The 15,751-nt window shown below is 52.2% G+C and overlaps 1 protein-coding gene across 1 annotated transcript in view; it reads right to left on the reverse strand.

Moving 5' to 3' along the window:
* TRIM71 (tripartite motif containing 71) overlaps positions 1 to 3,885 on the reverse strand; it is a gene marked incomplete at both ends in the record, with an annotated part of 59,240 nt that extends 55,355 nt beyond the window's left edge. Inside the window, one exon of the mRNA XM_080715657.1 lies at positions 3,121 to 3,885. Coding sequence (XP_080571783.1) covers positions 3,121 to 3,885 — 765 coding nt within the window. The remainder of the gene's footprint in view (positions 1 to 3,120) is intronic.
* Between the last annotated feature and the right edge of the window lie 11,866 nt (positions 3,886 to 15,751).

Consider the following 15,751-nt stretch of genomic DNA (forward strand, 5'->3'; position numbering starts at 1 on the left):
CAATATTGCCATTATGGGGGGGCAGCTATCTACAATGTTTCCCCATCTAAGAGGGCCACAAAGTTACAAGGCTTTCCTGGGGACCTGGGCTCTGCCTAGGCCACCTGCCATTCAGGCTCCTGCCCCTGGCCCTCTTACCTGGCTTGGCTCCGCAGTAGCCAAGGGCTCCCAAGCCACGCGGCCAAAAAGAAAAATTACATAGCAATTGTGAGCAGCGGCAGCAGCGCAGACCAAGCCACACGCTTAACCCTAAAGCCTTCTAAGCAGCTTCGTGAAGACCCTTTCTCCCCGCCTAAGCAGCGGCAGGTACCGACCCTGGATGCCCACGGGTCTGGCCCAGCTGCGAGCCCAGCCGTGTCCCTGGAGCCGGCTCCGGGGGACCCGACTAACCCGCCATGCTGAGGACGAGCAAAAACCCCAAAGTGTGGGCTTCAAAGAAGCCAAATACACGATAAGGGAAGGGCGGCTGCAAGGTGCCCAAGTCGTCCGGGAATCGCACCCCACATCCATGGGGATGCTGAAGGGAAGCCCAGCTGCCTCCTCTCCCCGAAGTGACGGGCATCTGAGAGCCAGGCATCCCGGCCTCCCTCCCCAAGCAAGTCGGGCGGTTTAATGGGACCAGTTGACTCAAGAAGCAACTTAGGAGAGCAAGCACATTTTATAAAAGTGGAGGCAAAGTACATCGAGTAAAATATACAGACTGAGGAGTGAGGTTGTGTCACTACGAAAACAGGGGTCTGTTTATCATCCTCCAAAGAACCCAGCCAGAGGCAATGGCTTTTAAAGGACTCTATTCTCAAACAGTTCACAATCATTTCCATCAAAGGAAGAAAAGGAATTTAGACCGCCTATAAGAACTTCACGACCCGGTGGCGCTTTCTCGGACATTTTAGTCTTCCATTCAAATTATTGGTTTATCACCTTTAAACCCAAATTTTCTAGCACTGTAAATTTGAAAACGAATAATGGCCTAACAATTAATGTCCGAGTTTTCTTGTTTTAGTGAAAAGCTAACGAGGTCTAAGTAGATTCTTGCTCCAAACTGAGCCGAGTTTTAAAGGAAGTTTAGTTTGATCTTAACGCTTTCGAGAGAACTCCAGCCTAGCACTTCAGAGGTTAAAAAAGGGGCTTAAAGGGCATCCGGGTCCCCAGCCGGGTGAGGAGAGGTTCCCTGCCCACTTTCCCATACGGTCTGAATGACCTTCTAATTTAAGAAGTGAATCAACCTTTCACAAGTGGCAACTGTGAGTAACTGCAATTTTGGCCCTAATGAAACGTAGGTGGATCTTTAAAGGACACAGATAAAAACTGATACTTAAAATCGATGCCCCTCCCGGGAGGAAAATACTTGCAGGCCGTCCTCTCCGCTGAAACTCCCCTCCCCCCGCCCTCCATTTGATCCTAATCTGCAAGCCAACTGGCTGTCTTTCTGTTCCCGGGATTTGCTAAAAGTTAGGAAAGAACCTACTAGAAACATTCAACCACGAACGTAAAGAGACTGTTAAGATGAGTTCAGGCAAGGCTTAAAAAAAAAAAAAAAAGAAGAAGCAATCCCCACCCCCTTGCTTTTTACCTACAGAGACTTTTAAATGGAGGTGCCCACAAATAGACTAGAATTTCAACTTTTTTCCCAATAGGCAAGTCCTCCAGGCCATCAGGCCGAGAGCTCCGCCTTCCTCCCCCAAATAACAGGTTAGGAGTGGTAAGGGCTGCGGCGCCAGCCAGCCCACCCCAACTCCCGCGGGATGTTTAAAGCCTCTGAGGTCCCCTGCTCGCCCTCCGGATCCCCCGGCGCCGGATCTCACAGGCCCACAGGTAGCGGCTTAACATTATTTCGGCAGAGCCTGCGCGCCTCAAAACTTTTGGCCCATGCGCCCAAAAAAAACCCAAACCTTTTAGCCCCAGCTGCTTCTGGCGCGCGGAAGGTGCTGGTCCAATACATTCCAAAAAGGAAAGGTGGAGGTTTGGAGGACAGCCCAAAGAGCGAAATCAAGCCCAAAGTGTGCGGTGCAGCCCTCCCAAAGCTGCTCTGGCCCCGGCTCCAGCCGCGTGGAGATACTCGGTTTTGGGGGGGTTTTTTTTTGTTTTTTTTTTTTCCCCAAAGGCAACTGAGCAACCAGGGTTGAACAGGGTAGGAGACCTTCCAACCAGGGAAACCGGTTCCCGTAGGGAAGGAAACTGGGGCGGCCGGGAACCTCGCAAAAGATTCCCAGCCCAGTGCAGGCAACGGACCAGGTGGTCCCCATTCCCCCTCGATCTCGGGGTGCGGCCGCGGCTGAATGGTAATTGCACGTGAGCGCTCGGGGAGCCTGGGCATGCATTTTTACACTCTAGGTGAAACAGCGGCGGGGTAGATAAGGGCTCTAAACTGGAAGCCTTTTGGCCCTCAAAGACCCGCGGGTGGCCCCTACCTCGCACGGGAAGCAAGACTGCCACAAGGTCCAAAAAGCCGACAGCATCAACAACGAAAAGTCAGCCTCCCCCTCCCCACCAAGCACGTGGGGGATCGGGTCTACACCGGTTCCCGCAACGCACGCACGACACCGGCTCACCCACCACCACGCCTCTCCCAGGCTCGCGCCTGGCCTTAAAAACGCCGACCGACGGGCTTTTACAAATTAAGTGGAAAATAAAGGAGCCCCTCTCGGCACGCCGGCCGGCGGGCCCGCCAAGGCGCCCAGGACTACACGCACACGCTTCTCTCCCTGAACCGACGGCTGCCGGGTTTTGCTTACCAAAAAGAGCCGAATAAGGGGAGACCTCACATTTGGGGGAGCCCTGGGCACTCACACAGAACGCTCGACTTTTTATTATTTCTAGGGGGGGGGTACGGGGGATGGACCCCGGGGTTGCAGGGGGGGGGGGATGCACTGCACACCTCGGAGCTCCACCTCCAGCCCCGCATCTCAAGTCTCGACGTGGAAACAGGGGCTCGCCGAGCTGCAGAGGGCCTCCCCCGTGCAGCTGGGGCGGTGTGCGAACCGCGATCCCCCCCCCCCGGCCCCGGCCTCCCCAAAGGGCCGGGACCAGCAGCAGCAGCAGCAGCGGCAGCGGCGGGCGCCACCAGCAGGCTCGGCTGGCCCGGCCGCCCGGGGTACCCGGGGATGCGGGCGCACTCACCTCGTCGTCGTGGTGCTGGCAGAGGCCCAGGCGCTCGGGGAAGGCGGAGAGGATGGAGAAGGGCGCGCCGGGGAAGGCCGCGCCCAGGCCGAGCGGCTGCGCGGCGGCGGCGGCGGCGGCGGCGGGCGGGCCGCGCTCGATGTAGTGGTCCTTGGTGAGGCGCACGCGCTGGTGCGCGCGGACGCAGTTGTCGCACAGGTGCTCCTGGCAGTCGAGGCAGCGCGAGGACGCGGCGTTGCCCTCGTCGCACGAGCTGCAGCCGTGCGGCCGGCGCAGCAGCAGCGCGGCCGGGGCGGCGGGGCCGGCGGGCGGCGCGTGCAGCCGGTGGTTGCTGTGCGCGGGCGGCGCGGCGGGCCCGGCGCGGCCGTTCTTGGGCGGCGGCGGCGGCGGCGGCTCGTCGGCCGTGGCCACCACGGCGTCCAGCAGGTTGCTGAGCAGGAAGGCGGACGAGGGCAGCGCGTCCATGCCGGCCGCCTCGGCCAGCACCACCTTCTGGTCGCACACCGGGCAGCGCAGCTTGAGCGGCTCCCCGGGCGCGCCCGCCGCCGCCGCCCGCTGCGCCTCGAGGCAGGCCCGGCAGAAGGCGTGCAGGCAGGGCAGGACGTGCAGCCGCCGCGCCGCGCCCGCGCCCGCGCCGCCCGACGACGCCGACGTCTGCGAGGACGCCGACGACGCGGACGAGCCGCAGGAGCGCGGCGCGGGCGAGCCGCACGCCTCCTTGCACAGCAGGCAGGCCTGGAAGTCGGGCTCGGGGAACGAGGCCATTTGCAGCCGGGCGGAGGAGCACGCGGAGGGGTGGGCGCCGCGCTCACGCGCCGGGGCGCACCGCTCGGGCCCCGGAGCATGAAACGCCGCGCCGCCGAGGGGCGCGGGGCGGGCGGCGCCCCCGGGGAGAGGCCGCCGGGGGGCGCGGGGCCGCTGGACGAGCGGCCGGGGGGCGGGCGGGCGGGCGGGCGCCGCCTGTTCTTAAGCGGGTCCGGCCTCGTCTCCCCCGGGCTCGGGAAGGCGGGAGCCGCTGCGCGCGTCGCGAAGCCGGGGCCCCCCCCGCATGGCGCGGCGGCCGGGCTCCTGGGTGGCCCGGGGTGGGGGGGGCGCCTCGTGCGGGCCTGGCCGCCGCCGCGCGCGCGCCCCCGCGCCCCGGGCTCAGCTGCCCGCGGGCCGGCCTGAATTATTCATCGGCAGGAAGATATTGGATGTACCCGCCGCCGCCGCGCGGGCCGTCGTGCAGGGCTACCCGAGCTCCGCGCGCCCCTCCTCCCGCCCGCCTCGCCGTCCTCCTCCTCCTGCTCCTGCTCCTCCCCGCGCCCGTCCTCTCTGGAACCTCGGCCGCCCAGGGGGATCACATTTCCTTTGTCACCGGGCCATTTCGCCCTCGCCTCGGCGGCCCCTCCGATCCCGAGCCTCGGGGACGCAGACCGGCGCCGGGATCACGGGCGCCCCGAGCGCGCCGCGGGCTGGGGAGCCGCGTGGCCCGCGCCGCCGCCCGCCGCCCGCGCCGTCATCTTTGCAGACGCCGGTCTCCGGGGGACGCGGGGCCCGGCCCCCCGGCTGGCGAGCGCCCCCTCTTTCCCGGCTCTGCCGCCCCGGCCTCCGCCGCCGCCGCCGCCGCCGCTCCGAAAGCCGGTTATTGGGACCGATCGGGACTCGGAATCCTTTTAATCTCCAAAGGAGCAAACCCACTTCCGCCCGAGTGCGGGGAGGGGGCTGGGGGAGGGGAGCAGGGGAGGGGGCTGCAGGCAAACAGGAAACATTAGCCCTCCCGGCCCGGCCCGCTTTGTGTGCTCGCGCCTCCCTCCCACCCCCTCCCCGCGCCCGGCCCCGGGGAGATGCACGCCCCCGGCCTCAGTGTGACGACCTTTGAAACCTTCCGAGCAGAGCCCAGGGCCACTCTTCCGTTTATTTTAAAAAGCAGAGACGAGCCTGCGTTCTGAATCCCTGGCTATAAGGAGACTGCGACCCACCGTCCGGGAGAGCTGGGTTCTTACCCCCCCCTCCTCCCGCCCCAATCATCCCCCTGATTTTTTTTTTTTTTTTATATTTATTTTTATTTTTTATCCCCCCCTTTTTTTTTAGGGCTCGTATATCTGTGATCAACGTCCAAACATCGCCCATTGGAGCGCAGTTGGATGCATGGAATTAAAACGAATCCGGATTCTGATTTTGAGTTTTACTGGGGGGGGGGGGCGAGGGGCAGCTGTTGGGGCCGGCGACCCGGTGGCGGCCCCGCGGCCATCTGGGCGGTGCCCCAGGCGGTGGGGGCGGTTCTAGGAGAGGAGCTAGTTTGGCCCTAGAAGGAGACTGACCTGGAAAAGCCCACAGGGCCACTGGCCGGGATCTAAGGATCCTGGCCGACGGGCAGCACCGGAGCCCCTCTTCTCTGCATCTGTGTGGTGTTATCTCCTCCTCAGCAGTATCTTGACTCTATTTAAACTGGTACAGGCAACAACCTAGATGAATAAAATTTTTTTTTAAATGTTGGGAGGAAAAAGCCAAATACCAAAGAATTCATACTTTATGAATGGTTCCAGCTACAGAAAATTCTGGAACAGGCAAAACTAACAATGAGATAGGAAAACCCTCTTGGGTATGAAGCTGTATGGACAGGCACAGGCTCAGAGAGCACCCAGAGGGGCGATGAAGTGATAGATGGGTGTTTGCACTTGTCAAAACTTTTAAGCCGGGCGTGGAGGCGCACACTCGCAATCCCAGCATTTGGGAGGCTGAGACAGGAGGATCGCAGGTTCGCAGCCAGCCCCAGCTACTTAGGTGAGGCTGTTTCAAAATAAAGAATAAAAAATAGGGTTGGGGGTGTACCTCGGAGGTAGAATGCCCTGGGTTCCATCCCCAGTACCGCCCAAAACAAAAAAAAAACTTTTAAGTGCCATGTCACTTAAGATCTGTGCAAAATTTAATCGTGTAAATTATGCTTAAATGAAATAAAGAACAAACTTGATTTCCAACCTGTGTCACCATGCCTGGATCATGAGAGAAAAATACAATACAGAAACTGGGCGTGGCGGCCCGTGCTTGTAATCCCAGTTCTTAGGAGGCTGAGGCAGGAGGATCAGGGGTCGGTGGCCAGCCTCGGCAACTTAGTGAGACCTTGTTCCGATATGAAAAATAAAATAGGGCTGGGGGGTGGAGCTCAGAAATAGAATGTCCCTGGCTTCGCACCAAAAAATAAAACTCTTACACATCTTTGCCCATTTTGCGCATCAGAATCCAGGGCCAGTTCTGCCTGGAAAGAGCCCTTATTAAATCAATCCAATTGGACAAAGCTGCTGAAAAGAGGAATCCCGGCAGAGCCAGGTGCAGCAGGTAGTAAGAGCTTCCCAAGCTGGGAAGAGCCTGGCAGCCACTCAGGAAAGGCTAAGGGCCTCATCCGCCCCGCCTCGCGCTGGCCACGCCACCCAGAGCCGAAGCAGAGATCAGTGACCATCTCCTCAAGTGTGTGAGGTGGGAACGTTACTGACCCGATGAAACCAAAACAGAGCTGCTCTTCTGCCAACTTCAAGGAAGGGAACCTGTTCTAACTTAAAATTTAAGGGCTGGAAGGGGCTTGGTGGTGCGCACCTGTCTAGTACCAGTCACTAGGGGGCTGAGGCAGGAGGGTTCGAGTTCAAGGCCACCCTGGACAATTAAGCAAGCTGCCTTCTCAAATAAAATAAGACTCAGGCATGGTAGCACACTCTTGTAATCCCAGTACTTGGTAGACTGAGACAGGATGATCACGGGTTGATGGCCACCAGCCTCCGCAACTTAGTTTTTTTTTTATAACGAATAAAAAAAATAGCTGTGCTTGGTGGCACAAGCCTGCAATCCCAGTACTTAGGAGGCGGAGACAGGAGGATTACAGGTTATAGGACAGCCTGAGCAAGTAGTCATCAACCTGGTGAAACTCAGTTTCAAATTTAAAATAAAAACTAGTGCTGAGGCTATATAGCTCCGGGTTAGAATGCCCCTGGGTTCAATCCCCTGTACCACAAAAAAATAGACAAAAACAAGGGCTGGGGCCGGGCGTGGTGGCACACGCTTGTAATACCAACATTTGGGAGGCTGAGACAGGAGGATCCGTGGTTCTCCGACAGCCCTTTGCAATTTAGCGAGACCCTGTTTCAAAAATAAAGAATAAGCCAGGCGTGCTAGTGCACGCTTGTAATCCCAGCATTCCAGAGAATTGCGGTTCACGGACAGCCTCAGCTACTTAGGCCGTCTGCAACTTAGACCCTGTTTCAAAATAATGAATAAAAACTAGGGCACGGGGGTAGCTCGGAGGTCGAATGCCCCTGGGTTCCATCTCCAGACCCCCTCCCCCAAAAGAAAAAACAAGGGCTGGGATGTAGGTCAGTAGTAGAGCCCTACTACTAGGTTCCATCCCTATTACTGCTAAATAAATAAAGTATAATGACACACACGTGTAACCCCAGTACTTGAGAAGCTAAGACAGGAGGATCTAAGGTTCGAAGGCAGCCTCAGCAATGTGGCAAGACTGTAAGCTATTTAGCTAGACCCTGGTGAGGCCCTCTGCAACTTAGTGAGACCCTGGTTCAAAATAAAGAATAAACAGCCAGGCATGATGGCTCACGCTTGTAATCCCAGCACTTGAGACACTGAGACTGGAGGATTGTAATTTGGAGACAGCCTCAGCTACTCAGTAAGGCCCTCTGCAACTCAGTGAGACCCGATTTGAAAATAAAAGAATTAAATTAGGGCAGGTGATGTAGCTCAGATGTCGAATACCCCTGGGTTCCATCCCCAGACCCGCAAAAAAAAAAGAATAAAAATTAAAGATTAAAAAATAAAGATAAAAATTAGAAGCCGGGCATGGTAGCGCATGCTTGGAATCCCAGCGCTTGGGAGGCTGCAACAGGAGGATCAGACAGGTTCGAAGCCAGCCTCAGCTACTTAGGCTCGCAGCAACTCAGTGAGACCCTGTTTCCAAATAAATATAAAATAGGTCTGGAAGTATAGCCCGAAAGTAGAAAAGCCCCTGGGTTCCACCTACAGTACCACAAAAATAAATAAATAAAATAAATAAATACATAATAGCAAGTAGAGAAGGGCTTTCAAACCACCATCTATTTATTGCCCATGTCAGTCTCTTCTGTAATTATTTGAGACCTGCCTGTGAACATGTACACACACTCATGTGAACCCACACACACCTCTGGTTTCCTACTGCACTAGCCTTACTCCAAAGCTAACTTCCAGTTTTGTTTCTACTCCATTCTTTGTGTTTTGTTTTGTTTTTGTTGTTGCTGTTTGTTTGTTTTGTTTGTTTTGTTTTTTGGGGTTTTTTTGGTGATACTGAGGATGGAACCCTTCTACCTCTGGGCTATACTCCCAGACCTATTTTATATTTTATTTGGAAACAGGGTCTCTTTAAACCAGCACGCCTGCCTTCGAACCTGCGCGATCCTCCTGTCTCTGCCTCCCAAGCACTGGGATTACAATCCTGCACCACCATGCCTGGCTCCATTCTTTGTTTTTAATTTTTTTTTTTTTTTTTTTTTTTAACCACACAAGAAGAAAACAGATGGGGGAAGAGAATTGCCAGGAGGAAGGAGGCAGAGGGTCAGAAGAGACGCGGGACCTACTGCCCCTCTCTGGCTTGGCTCCGCCCACCACCAAAACCAGAGGAAGAAAAGAACCAGGGAAACCTGCCAGTCCTCCTGGTCCTGAGACTCAAAGTATCATCGTGACAGGGAGGTGGAAAGTCAGTCAGCAGAGCCTTCATGGAGGGGCAGGAAGGTTGGAACTGAAAAAGAAGACCCCAACCTCACAGAAGTTGGTGGGTTGGTTTCCTGGGGACAATTACTCAGAATAAACCAAAAAGAAAAGAAGAAGCCTGGCCTGGTGGCGCACACTTGTAATCCCAAGCGCTTGGGAGGCTGAGACAGGAGGATCAAGCAGGTTTGAAGCCAGCCTCAGCTACTGAGTGAGGCTCTCAGCAACTTAGACCCTGTTTCCAAATAAAGTATAAAATAGGGCTGGGAATATAGCTTGAAGGTAGAAAAGCCCCTGGGTTCCACCCCCAGAACCACAAAAAAGAAGACGAGATGGGGGCTTGACTTTTTTCCTTTTTTTTTTTTTTTTTTGCAGTACTAGGGGTGGAACCCAGGGGCATTCTACTCCAAGCTACACCCCCAGACCTATTTTCTATTTTATTTGGAAACAGAATCTCTCTCACTAAATTGCTGAGAGCCTCACTAAGTAGCTGAGGCTGGCTTCGAACCTGCCAGATCCTCCTGTCTCAGCCCCCCAAGTACTGTGATTACAAGTGTGCGCCACCACGCCCGGCTTGTTTCTTTCCTTTCTTGAATTGACAACACATCTCCAGGAAGCAAGGATTCCGTGTAAATTGTCAAACTAGCACATTCTTCATTTCAGTTTAGACATCACATACCACAGGTAGAAAATCTCCCCCCACCCCCCTTACTGGGGATGGAATCGGGGGCATTGTACCTCCGAGCTACACCCCCAACCCTATTTGTGTAGTCTATTTATTTATTTTTATATTTTTTGTGGGTTTGGGGATGGAACCCAGGGGCATTTGACCTCCGAGTTACACCCCCTACCCATTTTTTAATTTCTTTTTTTTTTTTTTTTGGTGGTACTGGGGTTCCTGGAAGCCCTTCTACCTCCGGGCTACACTCCCAGGCCTATTTTTACATTTTTATTTGGAAACAGGGTCTCCTAAGCCAGCGTGCACGGCTGGCTTCGAACCTGCGCGATCCTCCTGTCTCTGCCTCCCAAGCACAGGGATTACAAGCGTGCGCCACCACGCCCGGCAATTTCTTTTATTTTGAAACAAGGTCTCACTAAGTTGCAGAGGGCCTCACTAAGAAGCTGAGGCTGTCCGTGAACTGTGATCCTCCATCTCAAACTCCGTAATGCTGGGATTACAAGTGTGGGATTACCACACCCGGCTTCCTATTATTTATTCTTTCTTTTGAAACATGGAGCCGGGCATGGTGGCGCACACCTATAATCCCAGCATTTGGGAGGCTGAGACAGGAGGATTGCAGTTCGCAGACAGCCTCAGCTATTTAGTGAGGCCCTTTGCAATTCAGTGAGACCCTGTTTCAAAATAAAGAATAAAGCCGGGCGTGGTGGCGCACACTAGTAATCCCAGAGTTTGGGAGGCGGAGACAGGAGGATCCCGCAGGTTCGAAGCCAGCCTCGCTGGCTTAAGAGACTCTGTTTCCAAATATTAAAAAATAGGTGTTCCCGGGCGTGGTGGCGCATGCTTGTAATCCCTGCGCTTGGGAGGCAGAGACAGGAGGATCGCGCAGGTTCGAAGCCAGCCACGTGCGCTGGCTTAGGAGACCCTGTTTCCAAATGAAAATGTAAAAATAGGCCTGGGAGTGTAGCCCGGAGGTAGAAAGGCTTCCAGGAACCCTAGTACCACCAAAAAAAATAAATAAAAATAGGTGTCTGGGAGTGTGGCCTGGAGGTAGAAGGGTTTCCAGGAACCCCAGTACACCACCAAAAAGAAAACAAAACAAACAAAATAAAGAATAAAAAAATAGGACTGGGGGTGTAGCTCAGAGGTAGAATGCCCCCAGGTTCTATCCCCAATACTTCAAAAAGAAAGAAAGAAAGAAAGAAAGAAAGAAAGAAAGAAAGAAAGAAAGAAAGAAAGAAAGAAAGAAAGATAGCAACATGGTCCTAATTTCAGAGGGCTCACTAGGCTGAGGCTGGCCATGAACCTGCGATCCTCCCGTCTCAGCCTCCCAAAGTACTGGGATTTCATGCATGGGCCACCATGTCCGGCTAGAAAAACCTTTAAATCATCCAATTTAAGCTGGCTACTTTCATCAGTCTTGAAACCCTGTTTGAAAACAAAAATACAGCAGGGCTGGGGACAAAGGCCACAGATAGAATGCCCCGGGCTCAATTTTCAGTACCACACACACAAAATTAATTCATTAATCAATTAATTGATTCGAAATAAAATAGGGGAAGTCCAGCATGTTGGCGCACATTTGTATCCCAGCATTTGGGAGGCTGAGACAGGAGGATCACAGTTGGAGGACAGCTTCAGCTACTCAGTGAGGCCCTTTGCAACTCAGTGAGACCCTGTTTCAATATAAAGAATAAAAAAAAATAGGGCTGGGGGTATAGCTCGGAGGAAGAATGTCCCTGGGTGCCATCCCTTGTACCACACACACAAAAAAAGCAAAATAAATAATAAAAAACAACGCTGGGGAGCTGGACATGGTGGCACAGGCTTGTAATCCCAGCATTCCAGGGGCTGAGACTGAAGGATCCTGGTTCACCGACAGCCTCAGCTACTCAGCAAGGCCCTTCGCAATTGAGTGAGACCTTGCTTCAAAATTAAGAATAAGCTGGGTGTGGTGGCACACACTTGTAATCCCCGCGCTTGGGAGGCTAAGACAGGAAGACCACACAGGTCCGAAGCCAGCCTCAGCCACTTAGTGAGGCTCTCAGCAACTTAGTGAGACCCTGTTTCCAAATAAAATATAAAATCGGTCTGAGAGTATAGCCCAAAGGTAGGAAGCTTCTGGGTTCCACCACCAGTACCACCAAAATATAAATAAATAAAATAAAAAATAAAAATTAAGGAATAAAAAATAGGGCTGGGGGTGTATCTTGGAGGTAAAATGGCCCTGGGTTCCATCCCCAGTACCTAGAAAAAAAAAAAAAAAAAAAAAAGAATGAAAAATAGGGCTGGGAAGCCGGGCATGGTGACACACTCTTGTAATCCCAGCATTTGGGAGGCTGAGACAGGAGGACTGCCCAGGTTGGAAGCCAGCCTCAGCTACTCGGTGAGGTCCTGTTTCAAAATAAAGAATAAAAAATAGGGTAGGGAGTGTAGCTCAGAGGTAGAATCCACCTGGGTTCCATTCCCAGTTACTAAATAAATAGATAAATAAATAATAAAATAATAGAACTGGAGCCGTAACTTGGAGGTAGCATGGTCCTGGGTTCAATCCCCAGTACCACAAAAATAAGGAAAAATATATCGAGGTGCGAGGGCAGAGACACAGTCGCTCACAATGCTGTCAACTACACTGTGGCGTTTTTCATTACTTTCCTAGCTAATAAATGCCCTCTCGGGGGCAGAGCAAGCACCTGCCCAGTTTCCCCTTCACTAACTTACTCTGAAGGGAGTCTCTGCCTTCCTGCGTCCTGAAAAGAAAGCACCTTGCACTTTAATAAGTAACCACTCACTCAAGGAAGCCGGACCTGAAATGATGTAGGCAGTAAATCCGCATTCTCTCCTCCCATGCACCTGTATGCTGGGCTTTTGTTTTCAAAGATGACACTGTTAGCCGGGCACGGTGGCGCACGCTTGTAATCCCCGCGCTTTGGAGGCGGAGACAGGAGGATCGCACAGGTTCGATGCCAGCTGCGCACTGGCTTAGGAGACCCTGTTTCCAAATAAAAATGTAAAAATAGGTCTGGGAGTGTAGTCCGGGGATAGAAGGGCTTCCAGGAACCCCAGTACCACCAAAAACAACAACAACAAAACAAACAAACAAACAAAGATGACAAGATTCAGATTCCTCTGATGCGGGGTTGGGTCGGGCCACTTTTCCATCAGAGTGACTCCAATCTGCTTTTCAGCTGATCCTTTAATTTTTTTTTTTTTTTTTTTTTTTTTGGTGATACTGGGGATGGAACCAATGGACCTTCACCTTCTACCTCCGGGCTAAAATCCCAGACCTGTTTTTTTATTTTTTTGGTGGTACTGGGGGTGGAACCCAGGGGCTTTCTACCTCCGGGCTATACTCCCAGACCTATTTTATATTTTATTTGGAAATAAACAGGGTCTCACTAAGTTGCTGAGAGCCTCACTAAGTAGCTGAGGCTGGCTTCGAACCTGCGCAATCCTCCTGTCTCAGCCTCCCAAGCACAGGGATTACAAGCGTGCGCCACCACACCTGGCTCCTATTTTATATTTTATCTGGAAACAGGGTCTCTTAATCCAGCTGAGGCTGGCTTTGAACCTGCGCGATCCTGATCCTTCCGTCTCTGCCTCCCAAGCGAGGGAATTACGAGTGTGCGCCACCGCACCGGGCTCTTAATTAAATATTTGATGCACCTGCTTGTTTTGATGTCAAAACTGTACCTTTCTTCATCTTCCTCTGGGTACAGCCACGTAATTTCAAGTGCATAAATCATCAGAATACATTTTTTTTTTGCCACGTATGGTGGTGCACGCTTGTAATCCCCGTGCTTGGGAGGCTGAGACAGAAGGATCGCACAGGCTGGAAGCCAGCCTTGGCTACTCAGCAACTCAGTGAGACCCTGTTTCCAAATAAAATATAAAATAGGGCTGGGAGTGTAGCTGGAGGTAGAAAAGCCCCTGGGTTCTACCCCAAGTACCACAAAAAAAAAAAAAAAAAAGAGAATACTTTTTTTTCTGTGGTACTGGAGATTGAACATTGAACCCAGGGGCATTCTCTACCTCCTAGTTACCCCCCAGCTCTGTTTTTTATTCTTTATTTTGAAACAGGGTTTCACTGAGTTGCAAAGGGCCTCACTAAGTAGCTGAAGCTGGCCACGAACTGCGATCCTCCTGTCTCAGCCTCCCAAATGCTGGGATTACAAACATGCGCCACCATGCCCAGATAGTCCTTTTTTTTTTTTTTTTTTTTTGGTAGTACTGGGGGTGGAACCCAGGGGCTTTTTCTACCCCTGGGCTATACTCCCAGACCTATTTTATACTTTATTTGGAAATAAAGTCTCACTAAGTCGCTGAGAGCCTCACTAAATAGCTGAGGCTGGCTTCGAACCTGTGGGATCCTCCTGTCTCAGTCTCCCAAGCGCTGGGATTACAAACGTGCGCCACCACGCCCGGCCACCGGGCTTTGTTTTAAACATTTCTGTATGTGTGTCTCTATATGCGGACACACACTATTGTTTTTTTTTTCCTGAACCATTTGGGAGTAAAGTTGTGGATAAGGTGACCCTCTGTTCCCAGTCACTTTCTTGTCCATTTCCTGAGAGCAGGAGTATTATCTTATACAACCAAAGTACAGTTATCAAAATCAGGAAATTTAATGTTGATACCATACTGTTATCCAACCAGCAGGCTGGAGTCACACTTCAGCAGCTGTCCCAACAATGCCCTTGGGCAAATTCTCCTTCCCTCCCAGGGTATAGCCCTGGGGCACATCCCCAGTCCAGTCTGCCGTCCCCCCCCCCCCCCCCCCCGCAATCACTAGGGTCCCTGTCCCCCTTTTCCTTTAAGACTCTGACATTTGCGAAGCCTCCAACACTTGCTTCTTAGGGGTTTTCAGAGCCCAACCCCCTAAGCTTCTGGCACTCACCCACTTGTTACCAAACTCTCTTCTCTCCCAGACTTAGGGGAGGGACTCAGCCTGGCCTTGTAAAACCTTAAATAAACTACAAGAACAAATTCCACTTTGACCACTATCTTGTTAAAATTCCTTAAAAAAGTTAACTCATTGGGCCCAAAGTACCTTCACAAAAGCCGGGCTGTGCTTCTCCTCTATTTGCTGTTCCTCAAAGGGTTTTACGTGCTGTTTAATGATTTTTCACCAATAGTTTTTCTTGCCCTTAAAATTGGATTAATTGAACTTTAATTTGGCAGGATGACTCGAAATAAAGAAACCCTAGCAAGGAATCGAAGCCTCTCCATCTGGGGCCTTCACGAAGCCCAACAGGATTCAGACGGTTCGGGAAGGCCAGAGCCCCTTACAGCACCTTATACTCACCTGTATTTCAGATCATAATGAAAAAAGACAAGTGGGGCGTGGTTGGGCAGGCTTGTAATCCCAATGTTAGGGAGACTGGAGGATCGTGGTTCGAGGCCAGCTCAGCTACTTAGGCCCTCTGCAATTTAGTGAGAACTTGTTTCAAAATAAAGAATAAAGCTGGGTGTGGTGGCGCAGGTTTGTAATCCCAGCATTCAGGAGGCTGAGACCTGAGGATTGCGGTTTGCGGACAGCCTCAGCTACTTAGTGAGGCCCTCCGCAACTTAGTGAGGCTCTGTTTCAAAAAATAAAAGAATAAAAAATAGGGCAGGGGGTGTCACTCAGAGGTAGAATGCCCCTGGTTCTATCCCCAGTACTGCAAAAAAAAAAAAAAAAAAAAAAAATAGCCGGACGTGATGGTGCATACTTGTAATCCCAGCATTCAGGAGGCTGACACTGGAGGATCCTGGTTCACAGACAGCCTCAGCTACTTAGTGGGGCCCTTCGTGATTCAGTGAGACCCTGCTTCAAAATAAAGAATAAAAAATATGGCAAAACAAATAATAAAAATAAAAATGAATGAATGAACGAATAAATAAATAAATAAATAACAAAAAAAATAGGGCTGGGGGTGTAGCTTGGAGATGCAATGCCCCTGGATTCCATCCCCAGTACTGCAAAAAAAAAAAGACTTTTTTTTTTTTTTTTTGCTGGGCAAGGTGTCACATGCCTGTAAAGACCAGCCAAGTCTGGGCAACTTAGGGAGACTCCCTCAAAATAAAAAATAAAAAGGGCTGGGAATATAGCTTAGAGGAATAACCCACCTACGTTCAATCCCCAGGAAAACACACACATACACACACACACACACACACAGAAACGGTAGGTTAAAGGCATAGCTCAGAGGTAGAATGGCCCTGGGTTAAATCTCTAGTACCTAA

The sequence above is a fragment of the Muscardinus avellanarius genome (genome assembly GCF_963383645.1).
Source record: "Muscardinus avellanarius genome assembly, chromosome: 18".
Classification (NCBI taxonomy): Eukaryota; Metazoa; Chordata; class Mammalia; order Rodentia; family Gliridae; genus Muscardinus; species Muscardinus avellanarius.